The sequence below is a fragment of the Nomascus leucogenys genome, chromosome 13 (genome assembly GCF_006542625.1).
Source record: "Nomascus leucogenys isolate Asia chromosome 13, Asia_NLE_v1, whole genome shotgun sequence".
Taxonomy (NCBI): domain Eukaryota; kingdom Metazoa; phylum Chordata; class Mammalia; order Primates; family Hylobatidae; genus Nomascus; species Nomascus leucogenys.
The window spans coordinates 86,607,399-86,624,907 of record NC_044393.1 but is presented as its reverse complement, the minus strand read 5'-3'; the positions used below and the strand labels follow the sequence as shown (position 1 = coordinate 86,624,907).

Sequence of the window (17,509 nt, the reverse complement as noted above, 5' to 3'; positions counted from 1 at the left end):
AATTTTTTTTTTTTTTTTTTTTTTTTTTTTTTTTTTTTTTTTTTTTTTTTTTTTTTTTTTTTTGAAGTCTTTTCAGCTGGATCATGGCCATCTGGCACTGCAACTCCCCCCCCCCCTCCCCCCCCCGATACTGCTACACCCCCCCACCCCTAATTTTGTATTTTTGTGGGGTTTTTACATTTCATTTATTATTAATGTGGTAATTGATTTTCAACTTAAAATTATCTGTACACATTAAGCTAGACTTAGCCAGTGCTTTGAATAGCTTTCCTGCCTATCACATCTTTCTGTTTTCTTTTGATCAACTTACGAAAACTCTGTTTCAACATTTTTTATTGTGGCTTTGAATTTTTTGTTTGGGTTTAGATTTCACAGGCAGAGGGAAATGGATGAGCTTTGGGAAGGCTAAAAAAATTCTTTGTGCAATACTACATACTTCTCTCTGGCCACTATTTGGGGACAGCAGCAGCCGAAAATCACCTCTTCTGTTCTGGATGGAAAAGTAATTCAGTTTGTTCCTTTAGGAGGATTGGGTTTACCATTTCATTGATTTCATTGCTTCCTGGTAAAGAATAAAAATTAAAAGCTGCTTGTTTTGAGTGGAGACATCTCAAGGGGCTTATGAAAGTGTCTGAATTTACTACTACACCCTTGGACTTCTCCCAGGCCCGGAGATCCAGTTATTGTCTCTCTGATATTTCATTTCTTTTTTTTCTGGGTTCTCGGATGCTAAAGTTGTATAGAGCCTCTGAGATGAATTATTGTTATACAGGATCATGTGAACCAATGATGGCTTTTCCTTTGGTTATAATAAAAATATATCAGAACAACATTTATTTTTTCAAAAGCTCTTTTTGTGTGGCTGACTTTGAGTAGTAGATGGTCTAGGAAATACCAGCACCTCCTCTCTCTCTCACTTGAAATGCTTCGGGATTAGAAAATCATTGCAGGCAGAAAGTGGAGAGTGTGGTGCTCAATGTGGCCTTTGCAATTCTACTTACCTCCAGTGATGGGTGACAGTTCTGGCCTTATTCACGTCATTGCACTTCAGGAGGGCAAATGTGTGCTGTAACTGAGGTGGTTTTAAATTATCTGTCTCTTGTCCTAATATCCCAGGGCTTCCAGCAAAAGTTCTCCTTCCACAGTAAAGAGATTGTGGCTATCAGCTGTTCCTGGTGCAAGCAGGCGGTAAGTTTGGGATGAAATAAAGCAACGTGGGCTCATGTTTTGTCGAAATACATTTATGTCATTATTTGAGTTCCTCCCTGGAAGTAGAAGGCATTCCTAATTTAATGTATTGCTTTTCTCATATAGGATCCTTGGAGGAAGAAAGACAGACTGAAACTATAGAACAATAGCATAGATGAGCTGGGATACACTAGAGAGATAAATTAACTTCTATATTTTATATAGATTGAAGCTTGGGATCAAAGACTAGAAAATCCTCCCCTAATTCTACCACTGGGTCTAGAATTGAGGACTTCTCACTCCTAGACCGCATTTTCTGCCCAGTGCCTCTATATTGTTGAGAACTCCTCCTATGGTAGGAAGGTGCAAATTAGAAGCAAAGCAACATATGACATAAGAGGTCCCTCCAACACAGGTGGACAGGAATCCTAGCTCTTCTGGTTTTAATGTTTAATGTGCATGACTTTTTATTTTGGGGCTAAGTGTGAGGATAAGAAGAGTGGTTCTTGTATGCTTTTTTAGGTTTGGATGTTGTCTGTACACTCACTGAAATGTAGCTCTTTCTTACATTTGAACATATGTATTCATTAGGATCTGATGGTAACGTCCCTATTTATTTTTCTTCAATCTACCCTTTTCTCCCACTTTATTTAGAGCGTAATTCCTCTGTCTGTACCAGATGCTACATTTTCTTATTTGTTTGTACATGTGTACCTGTGTACCTGTTCTTTCTTTTACCAGATAACATATAGTCTAACCTAGCTGTTGGCAGACTACAGCTCATAGGCCAAGTCTGGCTGCCATCTATTTTTGTAAATAAAATTTCGTTGGAATGCAGCCACGCCCAGTTATTTATATATTGTCTGTGGCTGTGTTTCTCGTTTATGTATTGTCTATAGGTACTTTCATGCTATAATGGCAGAGTCGAGTAATTGCAGCAGAGGTGGATGGTCCCATAAGCCTAAAATATTTACTCCCTGTGCCTTTATAGAAAAAGTTTGCTGATGCCTGCTGTAATTTCTCAATCTCCCTATTCTTTTGAATAAGTTGGAATATATAACCCCTTCATTGCACAGGGTACCTGCAAAGAAAAGGCTGTGGTGTCTTGGTGAGGTTAAAGGTTTGCAGAAAACTCCTGCCACTACATCATGTTAAACTAGCCACACAGGCCATGGGGCTGGAACAGACGCATTTAGTTGAAACATAAGAAATTGACACTTTGTGGGTCAAAACCATTTACATTTTGTCAGTTCCATACAATTCAACTTAATAATATCTCTAGCCCCTACATGTCAGAAGAACCTGCTGTCACTAGATCGAGACTCGGTGGTCTGGAAAGCTCAGTGTTGCTGCATCACAATCCTGTGACATTTTTTATTCCTGGCATTTTCATTTACTTTCAGTTAGTTGTTACACAAATAATCATTTCACATCTGCTCAAGAATGTGCGCACAAATATAAGGCCATCCTAGTTATTGAATAAAATTGTACCAGCAAGGCAATATCTCCATTTGCGGTCCTGGGGTCCCCAGTGCTGCTATCTTTGCTCCTGGTTCTTCTAATCTGGTGAGACCCCACTGGTGGGGTAGCCTTCTGGACAGTGGTGTGCTCAGATCGGCTGCATCTGCTCCTGCCCTGTGTAGCTGCCAGGCTGTGGTGTATAGAATACACCTGGATAGATGGTCTATCCAGATTCAATTAATTTGGAAACTCAATCCCACTTTACAATGAACATGTGTGCTCTCTTTCTATTAATCTGTAGTCCAACTGAATCACTACAAAGGACAACTTTCACCTGACCATTGTGGTAGAGCTTTGGTCAGTTCCACCTATCTTTGAATTTCCCAGTTTCGCACATTGTAGAAGGTGATTTTTGTAGGGACAATGGATACAAAAGATTCGAACACAAATTACAGTGGTTGATATGTTTTCACAGTCCAGGTGAACCCCTTCTAGGATATTTGATGTCAGACAAGCAAATAAATATGTGACCCTTTATGGTACAGGAGAAAGAATATGGGGTTTGGGACCTGGATTTCCAGGGTTGGGGTTTTGATTCCATCATTTAAAAACCGTGCAATCTTGGACGTACCTCTGAGTCTCTAGAGTAGAGATGACTCAAGTATTCATTGAGAGACTTCACATAGGCAGTCTCCGCCATCCGTAACGTTTTAGAAATGCAGTGGTCATACATTTGAGGGTTTATCTGAATTGCCAAGAAAAAAAAGCAATTTTTAAAGAAGGAATTCAAATGTTAATATTTATCTGGCATATTTGTTTGCAGATCACAAATAACTGGTGGCAGGCAGAATTATTAATTATTTTATCAGTATTTTATACACAATTGCTTGATTAATAATTAGCCACTGGATCACAGCAGATCTTGAAGACATGTAGGAATGAAAACAAAAACCTCGGCCGGGCGCAGTGGCTCACGCTTGTAATCCCAGCACTTTGGGAGGCTGACGTGGGCGGATCACGAGGTCAGGAGATCAAGACCACGGGGAAACCACGTCTCTACTAAAAATACAAAAAAATTAGCCGGGCGTGGTGGCAGGCGCCTGTAGTCCCAGCTACTCGGAGAAGCTGAGGCAGGAGAATGGTGTGAACCCAGGAGGCGGAGCTTGCAGTGAGCCGAGATCGTGTCACTGCACTCCAGCCTGGGTGACAGAGCGAGACTCCATCTCAAAAAAAAAAAAAAAAAAAAAAAAGAAAAAAAACCTCTCTAATGTTATGTAATTAGGGTGGACATATTTGCCAGTTTTTTTGTGGAGACGGTCCTAATTTGTGTTTGTGTTTTCAACATAATTATTATCAGTGATACTTTTTACTTTTAACATTGTTCCAGTTAAAATGATAAATTATATAGTTATGTGAAGTATAATCTAAGAAGAAACTGAGGTTAAATTTTTAAAATCACTATGATTAAAATTTAAGGCCTATAATTATTGCATAATGTTGATTTTAGTTTTCTTTTTCAGAAAAATAAATGTTAATACACATCACTATCACTTTATAGTCACACAAAAGATGGTTGAAAACTTGACTGGCCTAAGGTCACCAGTCTGAGGGTCACTGTTGGGGTATTCAGTTAAGACCCTAATACTGTGGTATTGTTATGATCGTTAGCCTACATTTACTTCCTTACAAAAGCAAAAATCACTTTAGATTTGCCCAGAGTAATAGGGTCATTGTATTTTTTTTAATAGTCCCAGACAAACCGAACAGAAGCAATCTCTTTGTACTTTGTTACTTCTGGGATTTTCATCTCTGTAGAAGAGACATCATGCTTCTTTTCTGCCTTCTCTAAACCGGAAAGACAACCTGGGAGGATTTATATCTATGATAGAAAAAGGAAAGGCAGGCGGTAGGCATTGCCTTTCTGCCTGTTCATTTCCTTCTTAACGTTATCTTAAATCAACAAAGTCCATGGCCAGCGCAGGTCAAGGGAAGTGTATGTGAACATTTTGTGCAAAATCAGGATTAATAGAACCCTCCAAGACTCTAAAACTTCTAAGTAAATATTCCATGCAACAATTAGAAAATTTTAGCAGGCTTCATCCTGCTAGACTGATTTCTTGTTATCAATGTTATAAGTTTGTAAACTGGAATAAATTTGAAGTCTGGTCTCTAAGCTCCTGGGGCTGGCTGGGTGGTGATGAGGAAAGCATGTCCTCAGTCCTCAGTGTGTGCCCATGTGTGCATGCATATTTATTTTTGTGCATGTAATGAGTGTGTGTGTGTGTGTGTGTGCGTGCGTGTACATATTTATCCCTTCTTGCTGCAGCATTACTCTTTGACCAGAATTGTTTACTGGCTTATTTTTCTCTTCAGTTTCACAATAAGGTGACCTGCTTCATGCTGCATCACATTGAAGAACCCTGCTCCCTGGGGGCTCATGCTGCTGTTATTGTCCCACCCACTTGGATCATTAAGGTGAAGAAACCTCAGGTAACTGCCAGGACTCTGGTGCTGCTGGGCCAGTGCAGAGAAAAATGAACTGCTGCTTCGTGCTTTTCTCCCCAGACTAGTCTTTGGGTTCCTATGACCTCTGTTCACTCATCCCCAAGGCCCTGTGCCTAGCTTCCACAGTTCATTCCGTTGGCCCATCTCTTTTCCACGTTGGGCTCGCTCATGGAACCAGCCTCCCCATCCTAATGAATTCAAAGTTCTAGAGCAGGAATGTTACCTCATCATTCATGTGCTAATGATATTCTCTTTGATAGGTGCTCTTCCGAGTTTCATTGAGTACTAGTGGTGGGTATAGCTGATGCTTATACAACTCTGTTCTCTTCCAGCCTGGGCATTCCCAGAGGGTCAATGTGAGGGCAAACTGTGCAGGCTTCATGGTTTGGTTGATTCCTGCCACTTCCAACCTGGAAGGCAGACCATGAATCGTGACCTTCCTGAATACACAGGCCTGCTTAGAGAGCGACATTTTTTTTTCTTAAGGCAAAGTAGAATTTATTCTCTTAATATCTAATCTCATTCTGTGTTCTCCCCAATGCACTTCCTGTCCTTGTGAGTATCCACCTCAGTATTCAGGGAAACCTTAGTGGTTTCTTGACAAGGTCATAATCTTTGAAATAAAATGTTTCCGCCTTTGTACTATACATCCTTGACAGTTAGCTTCAAGTTTATGGGATGGCAGATCTTTAATGCTATGGGAAGAGAGACTGTACCTCCCTTAGGGTGCAGGTACTGTAGGAAGACTTATCAAGTGCAATACCTTTAAATGATATGGTAGTCCTACTTCCTGTGGTCTTCAGACTCATCATGTAATTCATTCTCATTGACTCAGGTTTATTTAAAAACTGGTGGATCAAGGATACTGTTTTGCTTTGTGTGTTTTATATAAAGTTTAGACTCTGTTGATGAGTAATGTTTACGAATAAAATTATAGTCTATGGAAGCCCTTGGGATATTTTTTTCCAGAGGCAAGTATAGTGTCTACATATTAAAAAATGAGGAGCCTAGTGCTTCATTTTATATTTTAGAATCAAATGCCAAGATATGTTAAATGAGTTACCCAAGGTGATAAAACAAATTATATATAGTATTGCTATTTGAAATTCAAGTGTACTGAATTCCAGTTTTTATTTTTATATCTCTTTAACATTTCTACTTTAAAATTTTTTTTTCTAAAATTTGGTAATCTCTCCAAGGCTTTACATTAAACATTCATTCAGTTAAATCCACATCTTTCCATTGAAAACCTCCATTGTATAAGGAAGGCTAGTAGGCATTGTGGTAAAATACATGATCCTTACTCTTAAGAATCTTGTTATGAAGTGGGAGGGGGCTTCATGAAGAAGATGGGTTTTGTTTTGCTTTGTAAAAATGGGTGAGATTTAGGTCTGTGGAGTAGAGAGAGGGTAGCAGGGAGGAGAATGGCACACAGGCCCGAGTACTGTGTCCAAAATTATATCCGTGGAACTGTGAGTCTAGTTTGACCGAAGTGCAGGGTTTGTGCAGAGGGTGTGTGGGAGATGAACACACAATTGCTCAGGCCTGACTGTGGAGGGATTTTTTTTTTTTTTTTATAACTGTGACCTTTATCCTGAAGTAGCAGAGTTCCTTTTAGCAAAAGAATGATAGAGTTAAAATGATAGAGTTAAATGATAGAGTTAAGCAAAGGAATGATAGAGTTAGAGTTAAGTTAGAGTTAAGCAAAGGAATGATAGACCGCATACCACTTAGTCTGTAAACACTTCATTATGCTTCTGTAAAAGATAGCATTAAAAAAAACCCAAATGCCATTATCTCAGTCATGTTAATAATCCCTTAAAATTTTTTTCTGTTGTCTAAAATATATCTTTTTTACTGTTTTTCAAGTCAGGATCCAAAGTTCACAACTGCCTTTTGTTGACGTAGTTCTTAAGCTTCCCTTAGTATAGAACAGTACCCCATATTATTTGTCAGGCCACTTACCCGTTGATGAAATTGGGTCACTTTACCCATAGGATTTCCCATATTTTGATTTTGGCTGATTCTTATACCATGTTTCCAAATTATTTCTCTTATTGCCCGTATTTCTTGTAAACTAATATTTAGACACAGAGACTCAATTATATTTAGGTTTAATTTTTTTTTTTTTTTTTATAAGGGATACACTGGCAGTACATTGCCATTACAGGAAGAGGATATCAGCCATTTCACTCTCAGTAATGCTAAGATCAATCAGTGGGTTCAGGAACTGTCATCCTAATCCATCTATCATAAAGTTCACCATCAGCTGGTCATCTATTGTTATGTATCAAAGAGTTTTGCCAAAGTCTATTATTGCATTAGGGGTTGCCGAGAAGTCATTTTCCAATTTTCACTCTTTTTAGCTATGATTTTTAGAAAACAGACCTTTCCTTCATCCCGACAAATACATGACAAACGTTTGAGTATTTGCCTTTATTTGTAAGTTTTCAGAATAATAAGGTGATGCCTTAGCAACCCTTACAGGATGTAGTAGTGGTTGTTTTTTTGGAGAGTATCATTATGAAATTACTTATGGTTTTATGTATTATGTGCTTTTCAATACATTGTCATCATTCTTCTTCTTATGTTCGTATTGTTTCATCTCCAACCAGTTGGAACCTCTTCTGGTGTCTGTCTGCATTTGTTATGAGCCATGAGGTTTTGAGAGCTTCCTTGGTTTTAGGAACAATACCACGTCCCAGGATCATTTAATGCATTTCCTGTCCGTACTTGGAATCAGCCTTTCTCTAGAGTCTTTGTTACTTTTAATGGGATATGTGATTTATAGCTCACAGTCTGGATGCAAAGTCCAAATTCATTATTCAACATGTACCTTTTTATTGCCGTCTATGATTCAGGACAATGTAATAATAATAGCACTAAGAAGAGCTAACATATATATGTGTTAGGAAAGTTTTCAGTATTTTACATTCAGTATCTTATTTTATCATCATAGTACCCTATGAGCAGGTATCCTGTGATTCTCACTCTATATCTGAGGATTGTGAGGCACAGAGAAGTCAAATAAATTACCCAGGGTCATATAGTTGTTAAAAAGTTTGAGATGGGACTTGGACCCAGGAATTTTGATTCTGAAAAACAAGCTCTTATTGGTATGCCACACTGCCTCACTATCTTTCTGTAGCCAGCCTTGCTGAATCAGATGTTTTTACAATTTTAGTAGTCTTTCCTTTTGTGGGCTTCAAAGCCATCAAGCAAGTTAGCCAATGAACCATAGTCTATTTAAAAGCTGATGTATGGTGAGCTTGTGGGGACAATGCAGCAGTGGTTAAGAGCTTTCTGACTTTTGAGCCAATACTACCTGGGCTCATAATAACCTTGCTGTAGCCACTTAACTAATTTCTGTAATACTGAACAATTAAACTCTTCTATTGAAACTCTTCTGACACCAATGTTAAATTCTATAGACATAAAAAAACCATGAGGAAGAAAACAAGGAGAAAAGTCATTGTGTCTGTGATCTGTTCATAGATGACAGTAAAAACTATAGTTTGTAGTGTGTAGATCATGGGTGGCAAGTTTTAGCCATGATTTGGAGGTTGACATATTACAGAATTCATTTAAGATATTGGGAAGTGACTAATGGAAAATTTGGAAGGTAGGTGGAGAATAGCAGAGAAAAATGATTTTCCAGATTTGAGGATACACACACACACACACACACACACACACACACACACACACACACATATGTATATGTTTCTATATTCTATCATACTGCTTCAAAATAAATAATAGAGAAGATGTTCTTAATTGAATTCAGTTCATGTTTATTTAAGTACATTCAGAGATGGTATTGTATACAGTAGGAGGTCCAAAGATGAATCCACCATGATCCATTTCCACAAAGAGTATACTCAATAGTGGGGAATATAGCTAGAACTATCTAAGTCACTGGGCAGAGTGTTTGTGGATTTTGAAAGAGAAATTCAGCTGTGTGTAAATCCTCAATAAAAGAGTGCCTCCTATTATCTAGGAAGGTTTACTTTTTGGTCAGTATGCATCTTTGGGAGAAACACACAAAGGATGGTGAGAGGAAGGGGCCAAAGAGGTTGGTTGAATCAGCCATGGGCAGCACCCAAGGTGGCCTATCTATCCAAGGTGGAGGTTGGTCAGTGCTACCTAAGACGTATAAACACAGTGTGAATATGAAGCAGTATGGAGCATTTTCGGTCATGGGTATCACGGTAGGCTAAATGGAAAATATGCCATTTGTAGTTGGCCTTAAAGGATGTAGGCAGTGTCAGTGAAATGAGGGCTGAGAAGGACAGTAAAAGTTGATAGAACTTGCTGAGAACAGTTAAGATGGATCTTTAAATAAAGTCAGCTTTATCTGGGATATTTGTGTCTACACAAATGACTCTAAAAAGGAGGAGTAAAGGAAATCTATTTGAGCGTATTATGGTCAGGAGACATGGTTTATAAAGAGTTGGAATTAAACCGCATATTTCATTTTTACTCCACGAGCAACTGTGGAATTGGCAGCTGTGTGAAACCTTGATGCTAATGGGGGTGAGGGCTGCTTGGGTGATTTGCTGGGTTTCATCACCTCATTATTTAGAGAGATGAAGAAGTTATTTTGTAGAAATAAAAAGATAATGGAAGATAGATGATTTTAAATAATTCAAATGAAAACCCCAAATTTAAGAATCAAGCCTGAATCTGTTGATATATTTGAAGTCCAAGTTATGTTTAAAGTTACAAATGTCAGTGTTTCTCTTTTGGACTGAAAATGTTACTAGACAATATTTTGATTGGACGGGCAAGCTAAAGATGTTCAAATACCAGTGCATATACTTGGAGCTGGTGGATTGAGACTTATGTGAATTTTCTGTGGGGTCAAGTTGTAGAAGACCACAGTTGAGAAAGCTTTCAAAGAACTTATGTATCATGAGATGACACCATTTGAAAAAATATTTTGCACTTGGTCCCCTAAATTTTCCAAACTGTCACTGTCTCATGAATCTCACTGGGCTTCTCCTATCTTCTAAAAAGAATATAAAATGGATCCTCCATTCTCTTTCCTTAATATAGCCTGTTGTGACTTCATAGTACTGAGTGGGAACAAGCTTGTTTCTTTGAAAGAATGATAGTGCTCAATCTTTTATTGTTTAGTTTGTAGTAACATGAGTAATACATAAATATGCTCCCTGTAAAAATTAAACATCTCAGATAAGAGAGTCTCCTTTCACCAACATTTAAAATGATAAGCATCTCCCCTGTCTCTTCCTATGATATATGCAGAGTTTTTACTGTACATTTCCGTGCATGTAAATGCACCCACAGAACCACTTCAAGTGTAAGGGTGTGTGTTTTTAATAAATCATTCTTCACATAATGCTTTAAAACTTGCCTTTCTTAGTAAAAAAAGATTCTGGGGAAAAGTCTGTGTTACTATATGTAGACTTAACTCATTTTTTAAATTGCTGTATGTATCCCATGCTGTGGATATATCCCAGTTTATTGATCCATCTGCCTACTGGTGGATATTTATATTGTTTCTAATGTTCTACCTATAAACAATGCTGCATTCATTTCTTCATAGCCCTGTATGAGCTTTCTTCATAATAGTCCCCCTTTTTTTGGTTTATCTCTTCTGGTTAGATAATCTTCTTAAAATACTGGGAACCCATGAAATGTAATAGCTAATTTTGTGCAAGGACCAATAATATCCTGTAAATTAGCCTCAAAGTTGCCCGAACCATTTCCTTTGGTGAATTCTAAAGCTTCATTAGTACTTGTGATTTAGTCAAATAGGCCTGGTTGGAGCTGTTGGGACCCTGTCTATAACTTTTGGATTAAGTTTTCTTTATCCTTCTGCCTGCCCATCCTCAGAGCAGCCTTTGTTCCCTGGCACAATGGGAGCACAGCAGAGTAAGAATGCACTTTAATAGACAAAGTCTATTACTCTCTCTCCTACTGTCTACCAGAGTTTTGTCCAGTATATGATGGGGGGGAAGACTTTATTTAGGATGACAAAGAAGAGATAACAGATCTCTTCTCTTGAGATCTGTTATTATAACCAGTCATTTGTGATCTTATAACCTGGAAAAATCCCTGAAGACTAATAAGAGGTAGTTAAGTTTCAGTCACAGTTGAGTGATTTACTCATAAGTATTTCTTAATAGCCCAGCAAGGAGTCATAAGTATGATCAGGATTTTATTGATAGGATTATTTCTGTGGCAAGGTAAAATTATCCTAGTATGAAGTACAGGAAAACAAAAAGCCTTTTTATTTAGGTCTTTAACAAAAGAGCAGGCACAGAATGTCTAGGGGGTGACTGCTGTTGGAATCAGAAGAATGCAAAAATCCAAGTGAGGGTACAGCATTTCACTGTGTTTTTAGTGTTGATCTTGCAAAGCGAATGCTTTTATCACCGAGTTAGCTGCCCTTGATATAATAGAGATGCTTTGTTTTGGAACATAGGACAAGTGTTAAAGGTTTCTTGCATATATCCCCAACAATTCTACACAGTAACTTCTTGACATAATTTTAACATTCTCGAAAAGCGTGCTCTTTTAACTCTCTCAACAACACTGACCCAGGCAGGATAAGCGATCCTGTAGATTATCAAGAGTAGGTGATTTATTTCATCATGGTCAAAACATATACAAAATCTGCCTTCACACCCATCTGTTCCTAGAGATAGAGATAGATACATATTTATACAAAATGGAGATATGTATTTATACAAAAATAGAAGGGAGCCATGGGATTTTGAGGTGTGCTGTGAAATTCCTACTATTTATCTTTTGTGTTTGACTATCCGTAGGGCTGTAAGCTTACTCAGAGCTCACATAGATGCGCCCAGGTACTGTAAGTCAACCACTGTGCTTGGTCTCTGCCCTGTTCTTGTTCTGTGAAGTGAAGAAGGCCTCAGATGCATTTGGTTTGGTGAGGCTAGAAGCACTTGTATTTGCTCCCTCTGTGTTAAAAAAAAAAAAAAAAAAAAAAAGCCCATTTTGTGTGTCTGTTCCCTGTAAGAATTGAGTTCTTTGCCTGCTCTGTTTTCAGACATCAAGCCTTACTTTAATGTGTTTTTCCAACTCTGTGCTCCCCATACGTGCTTGATCATCAAAATCACCTGAAATACTGTGAGTTCTGTGATCAGACAAGTTTAGGAAACAGTCTTAGTCTGATGTGTTAGATCTGTCTCTTGGAGTTGAATTGCTGATATCCTGTCAAGGACCCAGGTCCATGGCACGTTCCTGCAAGCATTTGGTGTCTGGCATTGCTCTGGGCAGTAAATGAATTAAAACTACAAATAAGTTAGGAGGCAAGCATTCACTTACCAAGGATCCTTTCCCAAATCAGGAGAGGCTCAGTAAATGCTGTGAATTATAGGAATATGTATTCATTATTTCAACAATGATTCGAGTGTACACTATGTGCCAGGAATTTCTGCTCGGTGCTGGGGACACACAGCTGAGAATGAGGCATTATTTAGAATGAGCTAACATTTACTGAAGTGCTTATGGTGGGATGGATACCCAGCTAACTGCTTCACATACCTTTGCTGGTTATAACTTCATAACTGTCCCGTGAGGTGGGTAGTGTCACCATCATTTTAAAATTAAGAAACTGTTATTTCAGAAGTTTGACTGACTCGGCCAAGGTCACTGATCTCATAACGGGAGATTCAGAGTCCATAATGGACATACATTCCTGCCTCTGTTCATCTTCTGCTTAACACAATCTATGTGTCTCCTCACTTTCCTGTTTCTACTGCCATCACTCTGTGATAGAGTTGCCTGGTAAACTTTTAAAAAGTATCCTTGCCTGGGCTTTACCCCAAACAGATGAAAGAATAGTTGATGGGGCCCAGGCATGAGCATTTTTCAAAACTCTCTGGGTGATGCCAATGTGTAGAGATGGTTGAGAAGCATTTAGAGCATTGTTAATTGACACCAAATATATACTGCTCCTGCCAGCCTCGTGGTTTCTAGCATTCTTCTTAGATCATTTGGCTGATTAAATGATTAATGATTCCAAATCACTTTTCTTCCCTTTTAAACAAACAGAAATCTATCAAAATATAGCAAATACTTTCATAATGCAAAATATTCCTCAGTGAGGGACATGATAAAAGACCCATTTAACTGAGAGTTTAGAAACTTGAAGATCTATTTTCAGGGGGAAGTATAGTCAACAGTGAGTGATGAGGAATGACCTGGGGTCTAGAGCACCCATGAGCTCCTCACTCTTTCTTTTCCTGGTGTGACTCTGAGATCCTGAGATCTTTTAATCTGATGGGAAAGAAAACCTTGGGGCAGATGGTAGTTCTTGAAAATTTCCCTCATCCCTGGTGAACACAGGTCATATATCAACTTATTGTTTTTCCCAAATCCAAGTCAAAGGAAAATAAAAGCTAAATAGGAGCTTACTAATTTGGATAACTTAGTATATGTACTTTATACTAAAGATTATTTTGAATGCTCAAAGAAAAAAGAATACATTAAAAAGTAGAAGAATAGACATTTGCATTTCTTGAGGCTGTTTGACAACTTTACTCGAACAATGCATGCATATATATTTATATAAACTTTTAATTGAAGAATTCTGCCTTTCTTGCTGTCAACACTTTGTTAAACATCTATTATATGGTCAGTAATATCTTGCCTTTTAAAGATAGCAGTCTAATTAATCATTGACTCTCCACTAATTAAATCTGTTTTTATCTTGTCTTCAATCAGTGGGTTGTGACTGATCCCTATGACAGGTTCTTCTCAAAGCATCTATATCAAATATTAAGAGAAAATGGTTAGTTGAAGTAATCACAATATTGTGGTCTATAAAATTTCTAGAAAGAGAAAGACAAGGAAAGTAAATTTGGGGGTCACTGTATTTCAACAAGTTTAAGGCACTTTTATAAGAAGAAAAAAATCAAGGCTACCAGGGGAGGGAAAACTTTTTAAACCATTAGGTCTTTAGACAGAGAAAGAAAGAACAATGACTTCCATCCCACTGTCATAGTGATTTAAGGTGAGTATTATCTTTGCATTTTACAAGTCAGACAACTGATAGGACAGTTGGATCATAAATTTCGAGTAGGGTCAAGAGTCATTTTATGACTGTTACTAGAAAAGATCATTACCAAAAGAGTAAACTAAGAAAAAAAAAACAAAAAAGAAAAATAAAAACATGAAAAATGGCCTCCTTTTTTACATTTCCACATAGGTGATCTCCATACGAGGAGATGAACTTGAACTTGGTTGGGCGGGAGACGAACCTGGTTGGGCGGGAGACTGGAGCCCCTCAGAGAATTTGGGATTCTTCCATTTTTACTGGGAGGGTTGGCAGGTATAACATGTGTTGTTATGTGAGTCCATGAGAGCCTCTGGGGTTCTTACTCCCTGCCTCTCCGTGTGGTGGAGAGTCAGTCGCTTACTCTGAAGCACTCGACTGATTTCTGTCTGTGGCTTACCCATGAACAGTGGCTTGGAAGTGTGAAAGCATGAGAAGCATGCAGTGGAACAGCATGCGCTGCCGTCATCTTCTACTTGGTTCTGCATGGGAAGGCTCCTGGGCTGGCTGCCTCTGAGCTCAGGTGTTTGTCTCTCTCCCTACAGAACTCCCTGAAGGCTTCAAATCGGAAGAAGAAGAGAACAAGCTTTAAAAGAAAAGCCAGTAAAAGAGGGATGGAAGTAAGTGTTTCAGAGGAATTTCCACTTTCTTTCTATAGTCTACTCTGTCCTTATGAGATCTGGTCCAAGTTGATTTTTCTAATCTATCTTCTACCACTGCTTTCTCCTCACTACACTCTAACCACAACAGAATTCTTTCTGTTCTTTAAAAAAAACAAATGCTCAAAACTAACCTCTGCGCTTGCCTGGAAATGTTACCCCCAAGATGATGATGATGAAGATCAAAGCTAATATTTCTGGAATATTTGGAGTTTACAGAGTAAAATAAAAAGCCTGGCTTAATTCTCTGGAGCAAATGATAACTTGAGATACTTTCTTCCAAGCCTTACGTGGAAGTCATGTTAAGAGTCAGCCCTGGGAAACAAAATGTATTATTGGGGTGGTAGTGGTGGTGGTGGTTTTCCACCTCCCTTGCCCTGGGGTTGCCTTTCAAGCCATGGACGTGTATCCTAACAGTGCTGATTGCTTCTTTCAGCAGGAAAACAAAGGTCGTCCTTTTGTGATAAAACCCATCTCTTCTCCTCTCATGAAACCCTTGCTTGTATTTGTGAATCCCAAGAGTGGAGGCAACCAGGTGAGTAATTTTTCACGATTTTTAACTTAGAAGTTTTGATAATTTCTTGAAGACACAACTCTCACTGCCAGTTAAAATAGTACCACTAGGATCCCAAGCTTTTGAAGACACTGGTTTTTCAGGAACAAGCTTATTGTTTCTCTGATAGCTTTACACATTACAGGGCTGGGCAAAACCTAGATGTTCTATAATTTAGCTGTCTGCTTCCATATAAGACTATAACAGAGGCACTTAAGAAACCTAACTACTGACTTTTTCCTTACAGATTTTCAAGAAAGGATATTCTAGAATTTCTCTTAGTTCATATGTTTCAGGATTCCTCAATTCTTGTAGTTAGGAGGCCCTTTATCAACTTCTTTTTATTTCTTTCTATTGCAATTTAGATACAACTACTTTCGTCCCTATCCTCAGAGAAGAAAAAAGGATGATTCATGAGCCATGATAATCACTACCAAATACCACCAACATTATAGAAAATATCAACTTCTTAAGGTTTCACTTGGTCCTAGCCCAAATCCAATAGTACAGATACTTATCTCATTTGAGAATGAAGAAATTGACTTAGAAAAGTTAAGTCTAAAGGCATGCCTGAAGTGGCACTGCTCTTTAAAGGACAGAATTTATTCTTGAATCCTGGTCTTTGTCTCTTCATCCAGTTATCTTCCCACTCTCTGAGGCTTCTTATCAACACTCTTCTATGGGCTGTAAGTTTCTGCTATTTTCTTCTGAGTTTGGATGAGAAAATATTTTCTTTATCCACGCAGTATATATTTTACATTTTGAGACAAGATTCCTTCAAGTTTTACAATAAACAACTGGAGATTTGAAACCCTTTAGTCATCCCGTATAAGGAAGGTAAGTTGTATAATCAGGATTGACCCACTGGTCGAAGATGATGTTCTTAGTACTAAAGACAATGGGCATTGTCCAGAACGTATTAATTAAAATAAAACTTCTCTTAGGGGAGCTTAGGATTTAAATGAAATATTATTCCTCCTTTCATCTCTCTCTTCAAAATTCTCAAAAACTTGTTATGGTAAAAATATGAACATTTTGGAGAACAAGGAAAAGAAATTTGTGTAAGCAAAGAAACCGTCTGTTTTCAAGTCCTGCTGTTTTGAGTTGCCGAGAGATCTTCATGGAGTAATGATGGCAATTCTGAGACATCATTAGAGGAGGACCTAGACGTGGGTTTCCTTGAAATGAGGTTTAATTTTCCCTGAACCATACCCACTCTCTTGGGCTAGTATCCCTATGTTCTATCAAAGGTTAGAGATGCAGCTGGGAACCCTGAGACATGGAAATGTAATTGGTTCCATGATTTTGGCCACCTGAGCACCACATATTAATTAGTTTCAAATATATTTTGTCATGACAGTCCACATATAAGATGCATTTATTAAATCATTATAAGCTCTTTCCTAGGGCACACAGAATCTTGTAAGTTATCTATTTCTTTAAGGAGCTGATGATCCAGTTAAGACATAACCTGTTCCTATTCCAGTCTTTGTGTAAATTATTAATGACGGGGACTTCAGAGATTATCTAATATTGCTTCCTATTTCACTAAATAGAAAAGAGAGGTCAAGGAAGCTTAAAATGAATTTTCTAAAGACATCTTGTAAATGACACAAAAGGAACAAATGGAAAATAATTTAAGCAACATTAACTGCATGTGACTTCTAAATTGAGTGGCTCAGACTGCAGTGCTATGATATTTCAGAGGTAAGCAGTGACTGGGGAGAGATAAGGAAATGGTGTCATGGACGTGGCTGAAATCAAAGATGGGCACTACTTAGTTATGCAGAGGAGAGAAGACTGGAAGGTCTGTCCTTTTCCTGCTCTTTACTGTGGCAGATTCCTGTTCGGCAAATTCTTGTTCATCCTTCAAGGCTCAGTGGTGCCTTTCTGAACCATTTCTTGAGATCAATCATCCTGCCCACTTTGCCCCGATAGCCCTTGGTACACACTTGCATGATATGAACTGCAACATAACTGCTCTGTGTGCATCTTCACTGTTGGGATGCAGGTCCACCATTGAATATGTGATTTCTAGAACATGGCACATAGTTAAATAATTGTATAATAGGATTAGAAGAACAGATGTCATGA

The 17,509-nt window shown here is 38.2% G+C and overlaps 1 protein-coding gene across 1 annotated transcript in view; it reads left to right on the top strand.

Annotated features, from left to right (window-relative positions):
• Nucleotides 1–17,509, top strand: part of DGKI (diacylglycerol kinase iota) — a 460,711-nt gene that overhangs the window by 222,851 nt on the left and 220,351 nt on the right. The window contains exons 7-10 of the mRNA XM_030825779.1: nucleotides 1,117–1,188; nucleotides 5,023–5,139; nucleotides 14,749–14,823; nucleotides 15,299–15,397. Of these exons, the coding sequence (XP_030681639.1) occupies nucleotides 1,117–1,188; nucleotides 5,023–5,139; nucleotides 14,749–14,823; nucleotides 15,299–15,397 (363 nt within the window). The remainder of the gene's footprint in view (nucleotides 1–1,116; nucleotides 1,189–5,022; nucleotides 5,140–14,748; nucleotides 14,824–15,298; nucleotides 15,398–17,509) is intronic.